The 24,763-nt window shown below is 36.3% G+C and overlaps 3 protein-coding genes across 3 annotated transcripts; all 3 read left to right on the forward strand.

The window, feature by feature from the left end:
• Nucleotides 1–302: 302 nt before the first annotated feature.
• Nucleotides 303–812, forward strand: LOC143560263 (uncharacterized). The gene has a single exon (XM_077048600.1). It carries the CDS (start codon nucleotides 303–305, stop codon nucleotides 810–812), a length of 510 nt encoding a protein of 169 aa, XP_076904715.1.
• A 36-nt stretch (nucleotides 813–848) lies between these two features.
• LOC143560264 (uncharacterized) lies at nucleotides 849–2,207 on the forward strand. Its single transcript, XM_077048601.1, has one exon. It carries the CDS (start codon nucleotides 849–851, stop codon nucleotides 2,205–2,207), a length of 1,359 nt encoding a protein of 452 aa, XP_076904716.1.
• A 1,707-nt stretch (nucleotides 2,208–3,914) lies between these two features.
• On the forward strand, nucleotides 3,915–12,185 carry LOC143560249 (uncharacterized). The gene is made up of 2 exons (XM_077048588.1): nucleotides 3,915–4,063; nucleotides 11,763–12,185. The coding sequence occupies exons 1-2, from the start codon at nucleotides 3,964–3,966 to the stop codon at nucleotides 11,963–11,965; spliced, it is 303 nt and encodes a 100-aa protein (XP_076904703.1). The 5' UTR covers nucleotides 3,915–3,963; the 3' UTR covers nucleotides 11,966–12,185.
• The last annotated feature ends 12,578 nt before the right edge of the window (nucleotides 12,186–24,763 follow it).

The raw sequence follows: 24,763 nt of genomic DNA on the forward strand, positions 1-24,763 counted from the left end.
ATGATCTACCATGGGATCCTTCCGAAAGGCAACCAATTTCATCTTATCACCCAAGTCAAAAAGATGAAATTAGACGGGCATATCTACTTAGAGGTCCATGTCAACCAACCGGGCATGATTGTCCTCTAACAAATTTTAGTGGTAAATTAAGACGCTTTAATGAGGAATGGTACACTAGTGAATTTGGAAATTGGTTGGAATATAGTGTCAAAGCGGATAAAGTGTATTGTTTGCATTGTTACTTGTTTAAGGAAAGTGGACAAAATGATGCATTTCTAAGTGAAGGATTGCGATGTTGGAATATGTGTCGGGAGAAATTTAGCAATCATGTTGGAAAAATCAATAGTTTTCACAACAAAGCACGTAAAAAGGGGAAAGACTTACTTAACCAAGCTCAGTCTATACCTGTGGCCATTGATAAGGGAACAGATCTACATAAAAAACAATATAGAATCCGATTACATGCTTCGGCTAGACTTACCAAAGCATTGTTGAATGGTTCATTAGCTTTTCGTGGTCATGATGAGTCTGAAGAATCTCTTTACAGGGGAAATTTTATTGAGTTCTTAAAAGTGTTTGGAGAACTAAGTGAAGAAATTGGTAAGGTTATATTGGGTAATGCTCCCGGGAATAATCAAATGACGTCTCCCTCAATCCAGAAAGAACTTTGTAATTGTTTTGCAGAAGAAGTATTAAAGAGGATATTTGAAGAACTTAATGATGATGTCTTTTCCATATTAGTTTATGAATCGAGAGATATTTCTGAAAAAGAACAAATGGCCGTGGTTTTAAGATATGTTGATAAATTATGATTTGTGAAGGAGCGATTTATTGGCCTTGTTCATGTTATGGAAACAACCGCGTTATCTCTTAAAGCTGCAATTGATGACCTATTTGCTCGCCAGAACTTGAGTATTGGTAGAGTAAGAGGCCAAGGATATGACGGTGCAAGCAACATGTCCGGTGAATTTAATGGTTTGAAAGCTTTAATTTTGAAAGAAAATTCTTCGGCATATTATGTTCATTGTTTTGCTCACCAACTTCAACTTGTTGTTGTGGGCCTTGCAACCAAACATTATGAGATTTACAGACTTTATAAAGAATTATCAAATTTAGTAAATGTTGTTGGTGGATCTTGTAAAAGAATAGATTTGTTAAGAGAAAGTCAAAGAGAAAGTTTGGGATTGAATTCGGAGGTTGAAACCGGGAGTGGAAAGAATCAAGAATTGTCACTTGCAAGAGCTGGGGATACACGTTGGAGTTCTCATGAAAAAACAATTATCCGTTTGCTTACTTTATATCCTAGTGTTATTGACGTGCTTGAATATATAGAAAAATGGGGAGAGTTTTCAAATTACCAAAATGAATCACGTGGGCTTCAAGAATTCATAAAAACTTTTAATTTTGTATTTTATTTACATTTGATGAAATACATCTTGGGTGTTACTAACACATTGTGTCAAACGCTTCAAAGAAAAGATCAAGATATGTTGAATGCAGTTAAGCTAGTTAAGTTAACTGATGAAGGCCTAAAAAGGTATCGACTTGAAGGTTTTGACTCACTTTTGGAAGATGTCACATCCTTTTGTGAAAAATATGAAATTGAAGTGGTTGATATGGAAGCCGAGTATGTTGACCCGAGATTTAAAAGAAAGAAGACCGGTATCACCAATCGTCATCATTATGTGGTTAATAATTTCAACACGGTTCTCGATATGCAAATTCAAGAGCTTGGAAGCCGCTTTAATGAGGTAACCACTAAATTGCTTACTAATATGAGTTCTTTGAGCCCGTCTTGTAATTTTAGTGCCTTTAGTAAAGTAAACTTGATAAACTTGGCCGAGATGTATCCATGTGATTTTGATTTTGATTTTGATGAAAAGGATAAGCTTGTATATGAACTTGGCCACTACATTACTAACGTGAAAGAAGATAAGCGGTTTTCCAACTTGAGTGGCTTAGGTGATCTTGCTAAAATGATGGTGAAAACAAGATTACACATTGATTATCCGTTGGTGTATCGTTTAATAAAGTTATCATTGGTTTTGCCGGTTGCAACCGCAAGTGTTGAAAGATGTTTTTCTTCAATGAAGAATGTGAAAACGGATTTGCGTAATAGGATGGGTGATGAATACATGAACGATTCTTGCATTTGTTACATTGAAACGGAATTCCTCCAACAAGTTTCGGTTGAAGAAGTAATGTAACGATTTCAAAAGATGAAGACTCGTAGGGAACAACTATAAGCATTTTTTTTAATTCATAAAGACTATTGTATTGATATTATGTGTTTTTTAATTTTTAATGACGGTGTCTCTTTTATTATTTTATCGTATTTTTATTATGAAACGACCCGAACCTCAAACCGACCCGGATTTTTATATACCCGACTCGGTGAAATTGAAACATATAAAAGTAGTGCACCACCCAAAAAAAATTCCTGGATCCGCCACTGATTCCGTCGGGTTTTTAAAAAGTTATTGTGGCCAATCGAGGGTGGTTAACGCAAAAGCGGTCAGCTGCCAGTCAAATATAGGTCGGGTGAGAGAGTTTTTCGGTCGACGAATAGTTTTTCTTTTATGTGATTTGTTCAAAACAATAACAAATATTAAACTTGAAAAAATTACAAAACAATATTGTTAACCAATTGCAAATTGTAGCAAGTCTTTTCAACCAGTTTCTTTGACTTAATGGAGCACCTAGTGATATATTTGACGTGTGAAGCTATTTTGGAAGGTCTCGTCCAATGCCAATAAATGCATCTTTTCGAGAGTAACCTTGATTTCTAACTAATTTTGCTAATTACATATATATCGAACTAAAAAAAATCATGCTAACTATGCAATCAGTTAGTGTAATTATATATATATATATGTAATGTAATTACAGTATGTTGTAATTACACCACACTATAATTACATTATGTTATACACACACACACTACTTGATTTGTGCAGTTAACACGTTAATTTAATTTATTTGTTTCAAACTCTAGAACTAGATAACTCATAATGGATAAGCGTGTTGGAGGTAAGTCCTTGGTGAGAGACGTGCTTTGAATAATGTCAACTAAATTGAAAGTCGTTTCCCATTCTACAACTTCAACCTTTTGCTTGTCGAGTGTGGTCATATACTCCCCCATTGCGACTTAATAGTTGTATATGTAAATAGCAAAACATCTAGTAATCATGGGGTATTGTTAAACCCCTTTTAGTATAGATCATAAGTAAAATCACATTTTTTTACTTTATTATTATTATTATTATTATTATTATTATTATTATTATTATTATTATTATTATTATTATTATTCTTCTTCTTCTTCTTCCATAAATTCCTTCGAGTACACCTAACAGGCTAACACCAATAGGATCTGTAAATGCATAGATGAAAGAAAAACGGACCTCGAGACATAACTATGCATATGTCTAGAATTGTGGATGGTTTCAACTTGTCTTTATTATTGATCTTTTTAGAAACTAAATACGATTAATTAAAATAGGCTTGTAGAATTAACTTTCTAGTCCAATGAGGCTTAAGATGTTAAGGTCTCAGGTATATGTAAACTGACTCAAGTGGGTTTTTTTAATAAAGCTGAGTTTCCTCTTTGATGATGTTTTTGAACGAGTTAGTCATAGAGTGTAAAAATCAGTATGAATGGTTGAATCTCGTTTCAGAAAGACTCACTAAGGTATCGGTCTATCAGAGATAGTTACAACTTACAACCGCTACTAAGAAAAAATGTAGGTACGTAGAGCAACATGATAAGAATGGTTTTAATGCTATGTTATTTAGAAATGTCAAAGGCAATGAAAGCTTGGTCCCATCTCCTCACCAGCCAACCAAACTGCAATAAAATTGCATCGCTACAACTTTTTTTTTTTTTGTATAAATACGCAAGTGTAGTTCTTCATTCTTCATCCTTCTTCAATCTTCCACATATTTCTTTTAGCAAGTCAAAACATGGCTTCAAAGAGATTCCTTCTTGCTGCCCTTGCTTTTGCAACTGTTCTCCTGGTTATCTCGGAAATCGCCGCGGCTAAGGAAGTGGCCTCCAACGAGAGTAAATAGTTGTTTCCGCATATTTATATTTATACTCATTAATAATATGCTACAAGTTTTGCCACTTATCACTCATATATTAATCTTCACCATTTTTAACAAATTTGTAATAGTAAAATAATAGTTATATACCATCCTTAAAGTTTATACGTCAAATTTGTTAATTTAATATTTACTTCATATTATTTTTTCAAACATTTGATATTTATAATTATCTTTTACTTTAAAATTGTTTTAAAAATTATTGTACAACGACTGTATTTGTAACACCCCAACTCGGAACGGGCTGGCGTGTTACTATTACAGATATCAAATCAACGCCACAATCCAAAATACAAAAAAAATCAATGCAACCTATGTTTGAACTTCATTATTCTCTCTCATCACTGATCTCCCCGATTTCCCGAATTACCTGTTAGCAAATAAGACAGACACAAACAAGAAAATACGGCTGAGCCAAAAATTGCCCAGTAACGGAGAGAACAATAGTACAGGTAAAAGCATACATAAGACAAAACACATACTGAAATAAAACTGAAACTATTGCGGATATAAAACCACGTTTTAGACCGAACTATAATTAAATGCGAAACATAATCCGATACACGATCGGGACGTAATCTGAATATACTCAAATTTAATCAAATGCAAATACACATATCAAAACGGACCAGAAATATAGCGAAACAAAATATAATTACTAAAATACACGACGATGATGTTAAAATAAATAGGTCGTGTAATACGGAAACACCCAGAGCCTAAACAGAGGGGTACACAGCTAGCTAGTCCATGCACCAAGGAGACGGTGTGGGTAGCGTGCACACATTGTTCCATCTCAAACAGAAGTCAGGAGTCAGGAGTCAGGAGTCAGAAGTCGGAGCTAAGATCGATCTATACGCCTCTAAGTGGCCAAGGTACTACATGAGTACTTTCAGAGACGCCGTGAACTTTGATTTCGCACTGTCACGATAAGTGCCATGTCAGGAGTCAGGAGTCAGGAGTCGGAGCTAAGATCGATCTATACGCCTCTAAGTGGCCAAGGTACTACATGAGTACTTTCAGAGACGCCGTGAACTTTGATTACGCACTGTCACGATAAGTGCCATGTCGTTGACGCCCCAACGACAAGTCAGAAATGCTCGGGTAACAGAGTACTGAACTAAAGTCGTATAACTAAAATATATTATATAAAATAACTGAACTCAAAATATAACCGACGCGTAACGAAAATCCGTACTACAAAGTAACGGAATAGAGTCAATACTAAAAGTGAACAAAAACAGAAACCGTACTACGAAGTAACAAGAAATAGAATCCGTACTACGAAGGAACAAAATATAATACTATGAGTAACAAAAACGGAAACCGTACTACCAAGTAACAGAATATAATTAATACTAAGAGTAACAAAAACAGAAACCGTACTACGAAGTAACGGAATGTATATATAATACTAAGAGTAAACGATAACAGATTCCGTACTACGAAGTAACGGAATGTATATATAATACTAAGAGTAAAAACAGAAACCGTACTACGAAGTAACGGAATGTATATATAATACTAAGAGTAAACGATAACAGAAACCGTACCTTGGTTTAGCAATCAAAGCAAAAATGAACAAGTCGTCCATAACACGTATAAGAACCTATCATTTAGTTACATTTATATTACGAGTTAAACATATATAACTTAATTAAATTCGGCGACTCGTTAATTTTCCCGCGACGGCCACACTTATAAATCATGATCTATTAATAAAACTACTTGTCATGTGATCGTTTTACTAATTATCCAAAAGTTTTAAGTTTTCAAAATATAAACATTTATATATATAACTTCGAATTACAAAAACCTTTTTTTTTGTCATGCAAGAAGTAGGATAACATGGCATAACTTTACTCAGAACACCAGCCAATTCTTTATTTAACTAACACCTATAGTTTGAATATTCATAAATTCTTATTATTTATGTTATGTTTAGTTTTAATTCTAACCAACACACACCCCTACATATATCCATACGTACATACTAATTACTCACGTGAATGAATTGGACACCAATTTGACAATAGAGTATGCACTATTATATCTTTTCATATGCTTAAATCCTATATCTAAGTTTATTACTTTCAACATCCTTACTTAGAGTGCCAAAATCCAAATATAAACAAACAGATCCCAACGAAAGTTAAAGAAAATTCCTTTGTTTAAGATCATCCTTTAAAAACATTGATTCCGATTACACAAGTTTTCGTCGCGGGAACAAATTAACTAATAAGAGCAACTTATGTACTAGAACAAGTTAAATCATGTACAAACCAGAAGCTAAGGATCGTAGCTATAACAGATAGCCGAATAAAACTGAACGCGTTGTGAGAGCGGTGAACAAGACAACAATGATAATTCACCTTGACAGTTGCGCGGTAGGGCTGGTATCGTAGGATGGTAGAAAGACAAAGGGTGGCAGTTTAATAACGGGGTGGTATGCAGCGACGTCCTCCATGGAACATAAAGCCGAGGTCGGAAACACGGATTTTGAGAGCTGATTGATGAGCGAGTTTTGTGACCAAAATAAGGGTTTGCAACCGTTTAAATAGTTTATTAATCATTAGAGATAATGCGAAATTCTTTCGGTAGTTATCAATGATTTCGTTGGAGCAGATACATCTTTATTCAATATCTTCCATATCAATATGTGCTTCAAACGAGATTTTTAAATTCAAATATTATTATTTCAGTTTTATCTATAACCACCACCCTTCTTCTTCTTCTTCTTCTTATTATTATTTTGATTCGAATTTTTCGTATGTTACTATATATATATACATATATATATATTATCGTTAACAAGTTAACCCACGTATATATATTATCTTATCTCTAATACCATTTGATTACATATCAAATTTGAGTTCCCAACGAAATTCTAAATTCAATACAATTTTCATTAAACCATAATCATTTAAATAATCATCTTATTTTATTATCATAAAATTTAGCTATTATAATTATTATCTGAAAAATTCGGATATTACAATTCTTCCTTCCTTAAAATAAATTTCGTCCTCGAAATTTGATATATATAAATAATGAAAATAAATTTTAGATGTAACAAATACATAACAGAATTTAATTTTTCACTGTTTCGGACATCGAAAAATTTAAACATACCAAACCACAAGAGTTTTGGTAGAATAGATGAAACTGGGATTTAGAGGTATTGGGAAGCGATGGTTTATTGGAGACAAATAACTGACAACGTAACAAATAAAATTGAATAACTAATGGCTAGAGATGGATACCTAGTCGTGAGAATAATACTGAATTATTAAGTATATATCCTATGAATGTCTGAGTATTACAATTCTACCCTTCTTAGAAAATTTCGACCTCGAAATTAATAATTAAGCTAAAATAATTAAGCATAAATTAAATAACATATAAAAAAAACAAATTCAAAATGAAACTTTAGACTTCACGGATTGGGAGAAACATAATGTTTTTTTTTTTTTTTTTTTTTTTTTTGAAAACGGAAAATTTGTATGAATACATTTAAGATGACTAAAAAAAATGGTAAATAAAGACATTAGCATGCACTCAATAGCTAAATCTAAAAACAATTAACTGACGCATGTGACTTATAAGTTGAACAAGTAGTAGCCAATCAGACACTTCAAAAACCCAAGACTTAAATATAAAAATTCAAACACACGTCTTGAATGTTAATATAAATTTCTTAACTCGTATATAGTTAATTAAATAAATAACAAAAGGCACGTAACACTAGCACAGAATAGTGAAAACTTAGGATGAGGTCGTATCAAAGTATTAGGGGAACCTTATATGCACAATGGATTTTTTTTTTTTTAGTAGCACACATACGTACCTGTAAATTCACGATTACGTTCGCGACCATAATCGTCAATTTACCTTACGACCGCGTCCTAACTGTCCTTCCATTATGCATCTTAAAACATAGTTAACCTTTTTAAAAAAAAAGACGTGATGAAAAACTAATTAAGAAACGATGTCCAAAATCTTATGCGTGCTTACTAATACTGAGTGTCGCATCTATTCAAAAGTATAAGTGTTTCGGAAACGTCTGATGTCATAAGTAATAGCAAAGTCTGAATGGAGCATAGAGGAGTAACTCGAATCATGATCTCATCAACTGTGTTGAACATTGTCTTCGGAAGTTATTGTTTTCTTTGGTAGAGAGTAAGCGAAAACAGCGGTAGAAGCACTTAACTTATTATAAACGAGAAAGTCATTAAGTGAAATAAATGTCAACGTACGGTCAATATTAGAGCGATCTTGTACCCTTAAATTTAAAAATCACAAAATCATAAGCAAGAAAATTGAAAAGTAACCCTAACCCGACGTCTACCCATATTACCTCACATGTTTAAGTTTTAAGATAAATGTTTTCTACGGTAAAGTTTTAAAGTTAATGTTTTCTACAGGAAAGAGCCTTAGCTCTGATACCATAATTGTAACACCCCACTCGGAACGGGCTGGCGTGTTACTATTACAGATATCAAATCAACGCCACAATCCAAAATACAAAAAAAATCAATGCAACCTATGTTTGAACTTCATTATTCTCTCTCATCACTGATCTCCCCGAGTTCCCGAATTACCTGTTAGCAAATAAGACAGACACAAACAAGAAAATACGGCTGAGCCAAAAATTGCCCAGTAACGGAGAGAACAATAGTACAGGTAAAAGCATACATAAGACAAAACACATACTGAAATAAAACTGAAACTATTGCGGATATAAAACCACGTTTTAGACTGAACTATAATTAAATGCGAAACATAATCCGATACACGATCGGGACGTAATCTGAATATACTCAAATTTAATCAAATGCAAATACACATATCTAAACGGACCAGAAATATAGCGAAACAAAATATAATTACTAAAATACACGACGATGATGTTAAAATAAATAGGTCGTGTAATACGGAAACACCCAGAGCCTAAACAGAGGGGTACACAGCTAGCTAGTCCATGCACCAAGGAGACGGTGTGGGTAGCGTGCACACATTGTTCCATCTCAAACAGAAGTCAGGAGTCAGGAGTCAGGAGTCAGAAGTCGGAGCTAAGATCGATCTATACGCCTCTAAGTGGCCAAGGTACTACATGAGTACTTTCAGAGACGCCGTGAACTTTGATTTCGCACTGTCACGATAAGTGCCATGTCAGGAGTCAGGAGTCAGGAGTCGGAGCTAAGATCGATCTATACGCCTCTAAGTGGCCAAGGTACTACATGAGTACTTTCAGAGACGCCGTGAACTTTGATTACGCACTGTCACGATAAGTGCCATGTCGTTGACGCCCCAACGACAAGTCAGAAATGCTCGGGTAACAGAGTACTGAACTAAAGTCGTATAACTAAAATATATTATATAAAATAACTGAACTCAAAATATAACCGACGCGTAACGAAAATCCGTACTACAAAGTAACGGAATAGAGTCAATACTAAAAGTGAACAAAAACAGAAACCGTACTACGAAGTAACAAGAAATAGAATCCGTACTACGAAGGAACAAAATATAATACTATGAGTAACAAAAACGGAAACCGTACTACCAAGTAACAGAATATAATTAATACTAAGAGTAACAAAAACAGAAACCGTACTACGAAGTAACGGAATGTATATATAATACTAAGAGTAAACGATAACAGATTCCGTACTACGAAGTAACGGAATGTATATATAATACTAAGAGTAAAAACAGAAACCGTACTACGAAGTAACGGAATGTATATATAATACTAAGAGTAAACGATAACAGAAACCGTACCTTGGTTTAGCAATCAAAGCAAAAATGAACAAGTCGTCCATAACACGTATAAGAACCTATCATTTAGTTACATTTATATTACGAGTTAAACATATATAACTTAATTAAATTCGGCGACTCGTTAATTTTCCCGCGACGGCCACACTTATAAATCATGATCTATTAATAAAACTACTTGTCATGTGATCGTTTTACTAATTATCCAAAAGTTTTAAGTTTTCAAAATATAAACATTTATATATATAACTTCGAATTACAAAAACCTTTTTTTTTGTCATGCAAGAAGTAGGATAACATGGCATAACTTTACTCAGAACACCAGCCAATTCTTTATTTAACTAACACCTATAGTTTGAATATTCATAAATTCTTATTATTTATGTTATGTTTAGTTTTAATTCTAACCAACACACACCCCTACATATATCCATACGTACATACTAATTACTCACGTGAATGAATTGGACACCAATTTGACAATAGAGTATGCACTATTATATCTTTTCATATGCTTAAATCCTATATCTAAGTTTATTACTTTCAACATCCTTACTTAGAGTGCCAAAATCCAAATATAAACAAACAGATCCCAACGAAAGTTAAAGAAAATTCCTTTGTTTAAGATCATCCTTTAAAAACATTGATTCCGATTACACAAGTTTTCGTCGCGGGAACAAATTAACTAATAAGAGCAACTTATGTACTAGAACAAGTTAAATCATGTACAAACCAGAAGCTAAGGATCGTAGCTATAACAGATAGCCGAATAAAACTGAACGCGTTGTGAGAGCGGTGAACAAGACAACAATGATAATTCACCTTGACAGTTGCGCGGTAGGGCTGGTATCGTAGGATGGTAGAAAGACAAAGGGTGGCAGTTTAATAACGGGGTGGTATGCAGCGACGTCCTCCATGGAACATAAAGCCGAGGTCGGAAACACAGATTTTGAGAGCTGATTGATGAGCGAGTTTTGTGACCAAAATAAGGGTTTGCAACCGTTTAAATAGTTTATTAATCATTAGAGATAATGCGAAATTCTTTCGGTAGTTATCAATGATTTCGTTGGAGCAGATACATCTTTATTCAATATATTCCATATCAATATGTGCTTCAAACGAGATTTTTAAATTCAAATATTATTATTTCAGTTTTATCTATAACCACCACCCTTCTTCTTCTTCTTCTTCTTATTATTATTATTATTTTGATTCGAATTTTTCGTATGTTACTATATATATATACATATATATATATTATCGTTAACAAGTTAACCCACGTATATATATTATCTTATCTCTAATACCATTTGATTACATATCAAATTTGAGTTCCCAACGAAATTCTAAATTCAATACAATTTTCATTAAACCATAATCATTTAAATAATCATCTTATTTTATTATCATAAAATTTAGCTATTATAATTATTATCTGAAAAATTCGGATATTACAGTATTAATAGTGTTTACGGGTTTATTGTTACTTGTATACTGATTATTTATTAAATATTGTATTTTCAAGACTACTCGTGTTGTACACGGGCCTCAAACTAGTATGTAATAATATAGCTTGGGATCGGGTACAAATGAAATTAATATAGTATATATACAAATAATTAAGTTGAGTAATTATTCTATAGATTTGAACTAAAGTAATTACACTACAAAAAATAAAGTGTACATCAAAAACTGTAGAATACATAATGTTTCTGATGTTAGCAAAATTACTCTAGTTATTTATAATTTTTAATTATCTTAAAAAATTGTTTATTTGATCTTAACACTATTAAATATTATATAAAATATGCATTACTATATTGAATTATCAATATAATATGATCATGCATTGATGCATGCAATCAATGATGCAGGTGAGGTAAAAGATGCAAAGTATGATCATGATGACCGCGGGTACTACAATGGTGGACGTGGAGGATATGGCAATGGTGGACAAGGCGGGTACTACAACGGTGGTGGCCGTAGGGGGTACAACAACGGTGGTGGACGTGGTGGATACAACAACGGTGGTGGTCGTGGAGGTGGATATTGTAGGTATGGTTGTTGTGGCGGATGAGGTTACTACAATGGTGGATGCAGGTGTTGCAACACTCTTGAAGAGGCAACTGCGTACAAACAAGCTCATGTGGCACAAACTCACAACTGATCTTAGCATCTTACGTACCGCTTTCGACATATATACGTGCAATATAATGTCTTGGTAAAATGAATCTTGTACTTTAACGAATACGTTAAATAAATAAAAGTTGATGTGTGTGTTCTCCCTTTTGTATTCATTTGCGTGTATTAATTTACAAATACAAACGAATACAATATATTGCTAATATGTGGATGGTAGAAAGGATTGCTAGACAAGCTGATTGAGCTGATTCGAGATGGCCAGTCTCTTAACAAACGAACTAGTAAATTATAACTCCCTGCAATTATTACTACTCAATTCATAATCATAAGGCCTTATATATATATATATATATATATATGTTTAAGTTCAAGAAAGAAATCAAATTATTTCAAGAAATGAGAGAAATGAATATAAGCAACTAGTTTTATTTTAGGTTTTAAATATTTAAAAATAAATAAAAAAGATGTAAATGCAACAATAAATGCACACTCTCTCTCCAATTAATACAACTAATATAACCATAATAAATATCTCTAATTAATATATTTAACTAATTTAACTATAATAATTAAAAAGATAAAAACACTACTTTAGTTATATTTTTTATTTACACATTCTTCATTTTATTCAACATAAATACAATTTATTCATATAATACTATTTCTTTATATTAAAAAAATAATTTCCACTCAATATTTTAGCATATATCAACGTATTTAAGTTCAATAAATATACAACCTACACAAAGTTATATAACCTACACATGCTTTGAGCAATAAAAACGTACAACATACAAAAAACATATAACTTACATATGTAATTCGACATCAACAATTATATACACTACACAAAGATACACATACCCTACACATGCGTAGGTCATATGTTTTTCATATGTAAACTATATGTTTTCTTATTCTTAGAAAAAGTGTAGGTTATATGTTTTTGTGTAGGTTGTATATTTTTTATTGACATTTAATGCAACCATGTGTAAGATAGTTTTTTGTATTATTCATAACAATGTAACTACGTGTTGATGAATATTGATATGTTGAATTTGAAGAAATTTGTTTTGAAAAGAAATTAACGTATGAATAAATTGTATTTGTGTAAGATAAAATTTTCGTGTGTAGGTTATATGTTTTTTGTGTGTAGGTTATATGTTTTCGTGTGCGTGTGTATTTTATTGATGATGAATTTTGTGTGTACGTTAAATGTTTTTCGTGTGTAGCTTATATGTTGTCTTAATTTTAGAATAAGTGTAGATTATACGCTTTTGTGTAGGTTGTATGTTTTTTGTTGATATCAAATGCAAACACATGTAAAATTGTTTTTTGGTATTATTCATCACAATGTAAGTATATGTTGATGGATATTAATATATTGAGTTGAAAGAAATTAGTTTTGGATAGAAAGAAATTTTAATGTATGAATAAATTATACTTGTGTAGGATAAAAATTCAAGAAACAAAAAGTAAGTTATAAAAATAAATGAGTTCTTAATATTTTCTAATTATAATAATTTAATTAGTTATATTAATTAAATAAATAAGTATTATGGTTTATTAGTTATATTAATTGAAGAAAGAGAATAATTAATAGTTTCTTATTTAAGCATTTAAAACTTAAAACAAAACTAGTGGTTCATATTCATTTCTTACATTTTTTACGATAATATCATTTCACTACAAGAAATTTGGGTCATTACCCACATATAGTATGTGTTAGTGAAAGCTTAATATGTGTTTGTAATTGTCTTTACCTACACATAATTTAAGTGTTATGATGTGTTGCCTCAGGCATGTAGATATAGTTCACTACCCACACATTAGTTATGTGTAGGTATATAACATGCTATACCTACACATGTATGTGTGGCTAAAACAAATAAATATGTGTGGTTAAAAGTATACTGATTTGTGTGAGTGGCTGCTGACGTGGAAGCCAACATGGCAAGTAACATGGCATCTGACGTGGCAAATGACGTTGACACGTGTTATAAATATATATGTAGGTAAAAGTAATATTATGTGTGGGTAGAAGGTATTCAATGTGTAGGTGTTAGATTTCAATATGTGTAGAAAGAGATATATATGTGTTGTTAAAAATATGTTTTATGTGTAAATATTAACCATGCTATGTGTAGGTAATAATCCTTAAATACAAATAAAAAAAAAATCAAAATATGTAGGTGCAAATAAATACATATAAATGTGACCAAAAGTATCATACATAATTAAAAATCTGGAAGCATAATCGTTCAAACCATTGAAGGAAAGTACTAGTTATGGAAATTGAAGTACTTCAACTACTAAAACAAAAAATGTTGATAAAACTCTACGAGTTTATGAAAAATAATAAAATCACTTCACTCGTTAATCTTTTCACCACACTCTAATGCATCTTCTTGAGAAGTTCCTAAAGTATGTTGTGGAGGAGGCATGATATTATGCTCAATCAATGTTTGTTCCATAGTTGCACATTTACCTTTAACAATTTCAAGTGCATCCACTAGCTCGTCGTAAGTAAGACGCTTTGACTTATGAGTAGCACCTATGGTGTCACTAGCACTAGTTGGATCACGTCCCCACCCATGCAAACGAACAGAACTCCGTCCAAGTATATTCTCAGTTATCGACTTGTCGCTCATTGCTTCCACAGAATGCTCGGCTCTTAGCTTCATCATATCTTCCTTTAAGTGGGGAAAAAGAATACCAATACTATAAATTAATATTTTCACCAAATAATGAATATATAGCTGTAGAACTGACCAAATTAAGCTTACATATATAGCAGCCGCATCTGTAGATATCCAACCTTTTTCTACATCCTAGTGAGTAAGCCGCCAAGTCTCAAGTTGACCCGATGATGAATCCAAATCCAATCCACGCTCAATGTGATAACGTATTGTACTCTTTGAACCATTTCTACTATTCAGTTTTCGCTTTTCACGTGCTGAAACCCTTTTTTTTAGTTTCCTTCAAGTACATATAACCAAATAAAAGACAAAATATTAGACCAAATTCAATAGTGATTAATAAAATAATAGTTAAAATATCATAAAAAATGTTACCAAGTATTTTGTCTCACATCACATATCACAAAGATATTCCCAGTCTTCTTTGTTAGCATTAGAAGGGGGTGTGGTCTTTGCCTTTGTTAAATCTTCTAATCCTCTAATCTCTTTGAAGTGATCATGTAGCTTGTAACGCCCCGTTACCGGTAGCCCTACTTTCGTGTTGGATTTACTCATAAACGCAGTTCTAAATATCAGAGTTAATTAAAACATTCGCGGAACATTAAAAACATTCAAACCATAACATTCCATAACCATAATTCTTGTCTTATCGAGCATTCATAGTCATTTAAAAACAAAACATAGTCTTTTAAAATAAAACATCATAGCAAAATCTTCAGATGCCAGCTTCGTCCAACTCTGCCATGTGTCCTCCTCAAGCTACCTGCCTCATTCTACTCACCTGCGTGCATACTAAAAGTCAGCTACGCTGAGTGAGTTCTAGTTAATCACATAATCATATAATACCTTCTTACATTTCATACTTAACCTCTTAACTTTCTTTCATACACACATAAGTGCATATACTTTCATTCTTACCTTCATACTTTCTTTACATACATAATCATACGTTTTAAAGAGACTTTCGCCCTATAACCTCACAGAACTTATAAGGGTCTAGTCCCTAACATCACAGATATTATAAGGGTCTGGTCCCTAACATCACAGATATTATTAGGGTCTGGTCCCTAACATCACAGATATTATTAAGGTCTGGTCCCTAACATCACATATATTATTAGGGTCTGGTCCCTCTTCGTTACCATACAACCATGCCTTTCCTTCGTTTATTAACTTTATCGCATTCATACATATAAGTAAATACATTATACTTACCTTATACGTAACACTACAACCTGACAGTACGTGCAATATCCGAAGATCGTTCACGTACTAACAAGCAATCACTCATACATCTCACATCATTCATATAAGGCATACACTTATCACTTAGGATAAGTGTATTAACAAACATATCGAGTATGCACACAGCCCCGAAAACATAACACAGAAGTGGGGCTAGAAACTCACCTGAAGTCGGTTACGTTCACCGTTAATTGTTATTCCTTTCTTCAGTTGGGCGCGGCTAACTGTATAACAATTACTCGTATTAATTATCTATTACTAGCCATATCACTAGCTTATTTGTAATTAATTCATCCCTTTCTAAGTTCAGGGACCATTCTGTCCTTCTGTTAACTTCAATTCGTTACTTTGGTCTTAGCGAATTAGACCTTCTAATTCGTTATCTTTGTTAACGAATGGTCTTAAAGAATCAAGGGTAATTCGTTACCCTTTTCCTTAACGAATCGGATAAAGAATCAAGCCTAGTTCGTTAGGCTTCCTTATGCGAATTAGCTAAAGAATCACCCTCTGGTTCTCTAAGTTCCCTTAGCGAATCAGCTAAAGAATCACCCTCTGGTTCTCTAAGTTCCCTTAGCGAATCAGCTAAAGAATCACCCTCTAGTTCTCTAAGTTTCCTTAGCGAACTAGCTAAAGGATCACCCTCTGATTCTCTAAGTTTCCTTAGCGAACTAGCTAAAGAATCACCCTCTAGTTCTCTACGTTTCCTTAACGAACTAGCTAAAGAATCACCCCCTAGTTCTCCAAGTTTCCTTAGCGAACTAACTAAAGAATCACCCTCTAGTTCTCTAAGTTTCCTTAGCGAACTAGGGTTAGGTCAGGGAACATTCCCTGACACCTTTATCTTTTCCGGCGCCGTCATCGCCGGAAAACCGCGTTTTCGCCGGAAAAACGAGATCTCACTCGTTCTTCCACCGTTTTCATCGTTTTTCGTCCCGTTTGATCCAGATTTGAGCTAGGGTGATCCCTAAACTCATATTAGGTCCGGTTTATAACCGATTCCACCCGGATCTTGTGATTTAAACGGTTTAACGGTGTCGGCTCGTCATTACGCGACTATAACTAACGTTTTATGCTCGTACAATATTAAACTATCATTACCTCGGGTCGGTGCTCGGTTTCCTTCTTGATTTCGGCTAGAGATAAGAAGAACTAGAGAGAAATCTTAAGTGTGTGTTTTGGGTGGTGTATAGAATATGTGTGAATGAGGATTAAATGGATATTAAGGGTTTATATATTTATGGATCATGGGCTTAAGCCCATGGTCTTTCCTTCTTTCTTTCCTAACCCAATTCCATAACCCCTATTCATTTACCCAACACTAGCCCAACTCGTATTCTATTTTTCTAAACCGATAACGACCCACTATGAAATAATGAAATTTATTTTTATTATAACAACTGAAACTAGGATGTTACAAGTCTTCCCTCTTAAAGAGGTTTCGTCCCCGAAACCTAACTATTACATAAACAAATTTGGGTAAAACTTGCGCATCTCATCCTCCGCTTCCCAAGTAGCATCTGAACCTTTGCGATGCTTCCATATCACCTTCACTAAAGGTATAACCTTGTGACGAAGCTGCTTCTCCATGCGGTCAACTATCTCGATCGGTTGCTCAATGTAGTTCAACTGTTCATCAACCTCAATTTCCATTATGGCACGTTGGACGTGTCATCCGCTAGACATTTTCTCAGATGAGAAACATGGAAGGTTGAATGAATTCCTTCTAACTCTTCTGGCAAGTCTAGTTTATAAGCCACTTCGCCTACACGATCTATAATTTTAAACGGTCCAATGTACCTCGGACTCAACTTCCCCCTCTTCCTAAAACGGATAATTCCTTTCCAAGGAGAGACCTTGAGCATCACATTGTCACCAACGTTAAACTCAATCGGTCGTCGCCGTTTTTCAGCATACGACTTATGTCTGTCTTGAGCAGCTTTCATTTTTGCCTTGATCTGATCGAACTTCGAAGAGGTTTCTTGCACAACTTCTAGGCTTCCCATCTCTTTCTAGCCAATCTCTCCCCAACACACCGGGGTCCTACATCGTCTACCGTAAAGCATCTCAAACGGTGGCGCACCAATACTTGAATGGTAGCTATTGTTATATGAAAACTCTGCTAGATGCAGATGATCATCCCAACCTCCTCCAAAGTCTAAAACACAAGCACGTAGCATATCCTCAAGGGTTTGGATCGTCCTTTCAGACTGTCCATCTGTTTGAGGATGATACGCCGTACTGATGTTCAATCTCGTTCCCATAGCTTCATGGAACTTCTTCCAGAACCTCGAAGTGAATCGAGTATCTCTATCAGACACGATCGATAACGGCACTCCATGCTTGGCTACAACCTCTTTTATGAACAAATTTGCTAACGTTTCTGACGAGATGGCCTCTCGTATGGGCAGAAAGTGAGCACTTTTGGTCAAACGGTCCACTATCACCCAGATGGTATCATGATGCTTAGCTGTACGATGTAGCTTAGTTATGAAATCCATGGTGATGTGTTCCCATTTCCATTTTGGTATCTCAAGAGGCTGCATCTTTCCATAAGGTTTCTAGTGTTCTGCTTTGACTTGCAAGCAAGTTCAGCATTTGCTGACATAATCTACTACGTCATTCTTCATTCTTGGCCACCAGTAATCTCTTTTCAATTCTTGGTACATCTTTGTAGCTCCTGGATGAATCGAATATATTGACTTATGAGCTTCATCTAAAATTCGACCTCTGAGATCTCCATACGGTCAAACCTAGTCTTAACACCATGCGTGTTTTCCATCAACTCGTTTTGCTGGCCATAAATCCTTTCTTTCTTAACTAATCCTTCATCTACTAGCACCTCTGACTGTACCTTGACCATCTCTTCAAAAAGACTGGAGTTCATAATCAGCTGGTATGACTTAACTGTTGCAAGGACTTCCTCGTTCTTACGACTTAGCGCGTCGGCGACCACATTAGCTTTACCAGGGTAGTACTTAATGTCGCAGTCGTAATCTTTTATCAATTCTAACCATCTTCTCTGCCTCCTGTTCAATTCTTTCTGCTAGAAGAAGTACTTTAAACTCTTATGATCTGTATAGATGGTACACTTAGTGCCATACAGGTAATGCCTCTAAATCTTTAAGGCATGAACTACTGCTGCTAGCTCTAAATCATGCGTCGGATAAGTACTCTCGTGGACTTTCAACTGTCTAGACGCGTAAGCTATCACCTTTCCTCTCTGCATCAACACACAACCTAGCCCTTGATGCGAGGCATCAGCACAAACAACTAAATCCTCGTCACCATCGGGTAGAGCAAGGATTGGAGCTTGCGTGAGTCTCTTCTTTAATTCCTCAAAGGCTTCTTCTTGAAACTTTCCCCAACTGAATACTACCGACTTTCGGGTCATACCGGTCAACGGTGCGGCTATCTTGGAGAAACCCTCGATGAATCTCCTATAGTAGCCAGCTAACCCTAAGAAGCTTCGTATATCAGTCGGATTCTGTGGAGTCTTCCAATTCGTTATTGTCTCAATCTTAGCTGGGTTCACGGTAATCCCTTCAGGATTAATCACGTGACCAAGAAATTGCACTTCTCACAACCAGAACGCGCATTTCGAAAACTTAGCATACAACTTCTCTTTCTTCAGAGTTTCCAATACTTCCCTCAGATGCTCGGCATGGTCAGACTCGCGCTTTGAATAAATCAATATATCATCAATGAAGACGATAACCGACTTATCCAACATCGGCCAACACACCCTATTCATCATGTCCATAAATGCTGCAGGAGCATTTATTAGACCGAATGACATTACGAGGAACTCGTAGTGTCCATACCGCGTTCGGAACGCTGTCTTAGGGATGTCTGCCTTCTTCACTTGCAGCTGATGATAGCCTGATCTGAGATCTATTCGTGAGAACCAACTTGAACCTTGCAGTTGGTCAAACAGATCATCAATCCTTGGCAAAGGATATCTATTCTTTACCGTAAGCTTATTTAACTCACGATAGTCTATGCACATTCTCATACTTCCATCCTTCTTCTTCACGAACAACACTGGTGCGCCCCACGGGGAAACACTTGGTCTTATGAAACCTTTGTCGAGGAGTTCTTGAAGTTGGGACATCAATTCTTTCATTTCGGACGGTGCTAGACGGTAAGGTGCTTTCGCGACGGGTTGGGCGCCCGGTACTAAGTCTATCTGGAATTCTATCTCTCGCTCCGGTGGCAACCCTGGAAGATCCTCTGGGAATACTACTAAGTAGTAGCGCACGATAGGAACATCTTTCATTTCTTTCGTCTCGGCCGTAGCGTTGACAACATACGCCAGGTAGGCACAGCCCTCGCCTTAGCAAACCCCTCGGCTTTTATCATCGAAATGACATTAAGCCCAGAACTTTCCTTATCACCATAAGCCGTCACCGCACTACCATCCAAGGACTTTAACCTTATTATCCTACTCCTACACACTATCTGAGCTTCGTACTCAGACAACCAATCCATCCCCAAAACCATATCGAACCCTCCTAAGGTCATAACATACAAAGTAACAGGGAACTCATGTCCCTCCAATTCTATCTTACAGTCCTTAACCATTTTCATTATTTTAACCGAAGTGTCACTAGCGGTTTCTACCATAAGAGTTTCAGACACTCGGCAACATTTCATTTTAGCTAGTTTACTAAATGGTGTGGCTACGAAACTTTTGTTTGCGCCCGAATCAAACAACACTGAAGCGGAAATACCGTTTACTAGAAACGTACCTGTGACGACATCGGGAATCTGCTTGGCTTGCTCTTGGGTCAACATGTAGGCCCTAGTCCTCGGCCTTGCTTGATCAGCATCTTTCTTCCCACTACCTCCAGCCTCACCATCGGTGCACTCTCTCGCCATGTGGCCTGTCTTGTCACATTTGTAACATGTTGGCTTCACACTGCACTCATTGGCATAATGCCCTACATTCCCACACTTATAACACACATTAGACCCCATCCGGCATTTTCCACCGTGAGTCTTTCCACATTTGCTACAAACCTCAGAACTCCTACTCCACTTACACTCGCCACCATGCATCTTTCCGCAGGTCTTACACGATCTCTTCTCCCACACTTTCTGCTTCTTATCTTTGGAGTTCCATAACTGAGTACCGGGTCGCTTAACAGGAGCAACCCACTTCTTATCTTTCTTTTCTTCTTCCACCACTGCGTCATCCGCAGCCAGGTCTGCATGAACCACCTCTACGAGCTCGACAGCAGAGTCAAAGGTAGCAGGTTTACTCGTCCTGACTAGCACGCGAACTTTCTGTGGAAATCCCCTCACATAACACTTGATTCTCTTGGCCTCAGTGTTAACCATATCGGGTACCAACCTAGACATTCGATTGAACTCGGTGGTGTACTCACGATGTGTCACTGTCCCAGCTTTCAAGTTCAGGAACTTCATCTCCGCCCTCTCAACCTCGGCGTCAGCACAGAACTTCTTCATCACTAACTCATTCAGATCCTCCCACTTCATCGCTTTGATCTCTTCACTGGTCTTCCTCTGCTCCACACTCTCCCACCAATACATAGCCTCATCCTCGAATGATTGAGTAGCATAACCTACCGCTTGGTCGGGACGGCACTCGTTAATGCGGATAATTTTATCCATTGCGGTTATCCATTTAAGAGTAGCGATTGCGTCTCCTAAACTAGTCAGCTTAGGCGGGTCACAACTTTTGAAGGACTTATAGTTGCAACCGCTTCGGCCCCTCTTCCTATCATCAACTTTCACAGACCTTACCTCACTTGAATTACCTTTTTCCCTCTCATCATCTTTCCTACCATCACCACCTGCCCTTCAGCAGTTCTTTCACGGCTTCCAGCAGACCCTCCAGGAGTTATATTCTTCACAGCAGTAGCTACGGCTTGAACAATAGCTGCTTGAATCACGGGATCCAGTTGGACTCCTTCGTTGTTCTCCGGGTTTCTTCCAGCTGTGCTTCCTTCAGCTTCGGTGTTGGAAGCTGTCTCTACCGAAGGTCGTTGGGCACGACGAGGCCAGCCGTGTCTTCGACCTCCCGCTTCCACATTTCCTCCTGTTCCAGCCATCGTATTCTAAAAAAAGGGAAAACACAAACGTCATCACTTAAGGAACTATTTAGTACAAGGATAGTAAGGCTAACAAGTAATAACAGTGGCCAATTGTGATTAGCTGATCACGTTACTTTCCGTGTCCTATACACTTCCCCTTATGAGTCTATTTGTGCTGGTTCTATTCTAAACAGTTAATCAATCAAATAATCCTATCCTTAACATTCCAATATCCTTTCTTTAGCAATCAAGCTAACATTAACATACATATTTATCCATACACTTTACCGTTACTGGGCTTGCTTGAGTGACACATGGCTATCTTGAACTGGCATCTTCTTTCTTTTCTTACTTAAATCCCATTCTCTGTTCGAGTCTAAGCATGTAGGATGCTTAAATGTAACATCCCGAAATTTCTAAAGTAATATTTATTATATTATTTTGTCGGGTGAAATAAACGAGTTAGTGGAACGATAATAATAATAGCAAAATATGAAGACTTAGTAGGATAATTAGATGGGATTAGATATGGACCAAAAGGAAATATGGGCCTTCGGTCCATGGGCTTAAGGGAGTATAAATACCCCCTTAAACCCCAATCCTTTCCATTCCATCCATTTATCCATCCTAATCTCTACACACTCCAAAACACACACAACCCGAACCAAGATCCAAAGACGAGGACCCGAGCTCGTTGGTGCTAGATCGTCGTGACGAACCAAAGCAACAAGACCAGCTCGTGTTCGTAGTTCGACTCATTTACGGTCGTTTATATCGAGAACTTGTTCGTTTAGGTTTGGATTAGTATAGAAATGATAGATCTGTGTTTGTATGGTAAAAACGAATCCAACAAAGCTAAACTTACTGAAAATGGATATGATTTGATGGGTTAATCGATTGATAAAAGAACCCGTAACCTATATGCCTAAATCGCACCCTTTAAACATCGATGTTAGGTCGATTTGATGGTTGGGGTTTGTAGGCGCTGGTCAGACGATTCCGTGGATACCTAAATCGAGTTATTTGGTTAAGAAACGAAGATGATTAAGGGATTTAAGGACGAACAGTACCTGCAGCTGGACAACTTCGCCTGCAAGCTAAGTTCGCCTGATTAACTTCGCCTGCAAAGCTAAGTTCGCCTGATGACAACTTCGCTGCAAGCTAAGTTCGCCTGATTAACTTCGCCTGCAAAGCTAAGTTCGCCTGATGACAACTTCGCTGCAAAGCTAAGTTCGCCTGATGACAACTTCGCCTGCAAGCTAAGTTCGCCTGATGAACTTCGCCTGCAAAGCTAAGTTCGCCTGATGACAACTTCGCCTGCAAAGCTAAGTTCGCCTAAGGTTTAACTTCGCCTAAAGTTAAGTTCGCCTAAGGTTTAACTTCGCCTAAAGCTAAGTTCGCCTAAGGTTTAACTTCGCCTAAAGCTAAGTTCGCCTAAGGTTTAACTTCACCTAAAGTCAAGTTCGATTAGAAAATAAATTAAAAACAATAAGTAAAAGTAAGCTAATACTAGGCCACCAGATTAAATCAGGCGAGTATTGATACGTGTAACTTATACAGTCAGCCGAGCTCAGTTAAAGAAGGGATTTACAACTATCGGAGGAAGAAGCAGAGTTCAGGTGAGTTCTAGCCCCATTTATGTGTTATGTTTTCGGGGTTGTGTGCATACTCGATATGTTTGTTAATACGCTTATCCTAAGAGATAAGTGTATGCCTTATGTGAATGATGTGATATGTATGAATGATTGCTTGATGGTACGTGAACGATCTTCGGATATTGCATGTACTGTCAGGTTGTAACGCTATGTATAAGGTAAGTATGATATGTATGCTTATGTGTATGAACGTGATAAAATTAATAAAAGAAGGAAATGATGGTTGTATGGTTGTATGGTTACGAAAAGGGTACCGAGCCCTAATAATACTCGAGGTATGATGTATGGTTGTATGGTAACGAAGAGGGAATCGAACCCTACTAATATTCGTGAACTAGGGAACCGAACCCTACTAATATTCGAGGAAAGAGGGTACCGAGCCCTAATAATATTCGAGGAAAGAGGGTACCGAGCCCTAATAATATTCGAGGAAAGAGGGTACCGATCCCAAATAATACTCGAGGAAGGAGGGTACCGAGCCCTAATAATACTCGAGGTATGATGTATGGTTGTATGGTAACGAAGAGGGGAATCGAACCCTACTAAAGGGAACCGAACCCTACTAATATTCGAGGAAAGAGGGTACCGAACCCTAATAATACTCGAGGAGGAGGGTACCGAGCCCTAATAATACTTGAGGTATGATGTATGGTTGTATGGTAACGAAGAGGGAATCGAACCCTACTAATATTCGAGAACTAGGGAACCGAACCCTACTAATATTCGAGGAAAGAGGGTTCCGAGCCCTAATAATACTCGAGGAAAGAGAGTACCGAGCCCTAATAATACTCGAGGAAGGAGGGTACCGAGCCCTAATAATACTCGAGGTATGATGTATGGTTGTATGGTAACGAAGAGGGAATCGAACCCTACTAATATTCGAGAACTAGGGAACCGAACCCTACTAATATTCGAGGAAAGAGGGTACCGAGCCCTAATAATACTCGAGGAAAGAGGGTACCGAGCCCTAATAATACTCGAGGAAAGAGGGTACCGAGCCCTAATAATACTCGAGGAAGGAGGGTACCGAGCCCTAATAATACTCGAGGAATGTAGGGCGTAATGTTCTTTATAACGT

This window comes from Bidens hawaiensis, unplaced genomic scaffold (assembly GCF_021521415.1).
Source record: "Bidens hawaiensis isolate Kalapana, Puna unplaced genomic scaffold, B.hawaiensis_p1.1 tig00020321_1, whole genome shotgun sequence".
In the NCBI taxonomy this organism is placed as follows: Eukaryota; Viridiplantae; Streptophyta; class Magnoliopsida; order Asterales; family Asteraceae; genus Bidens; species Bidens hawaiensis.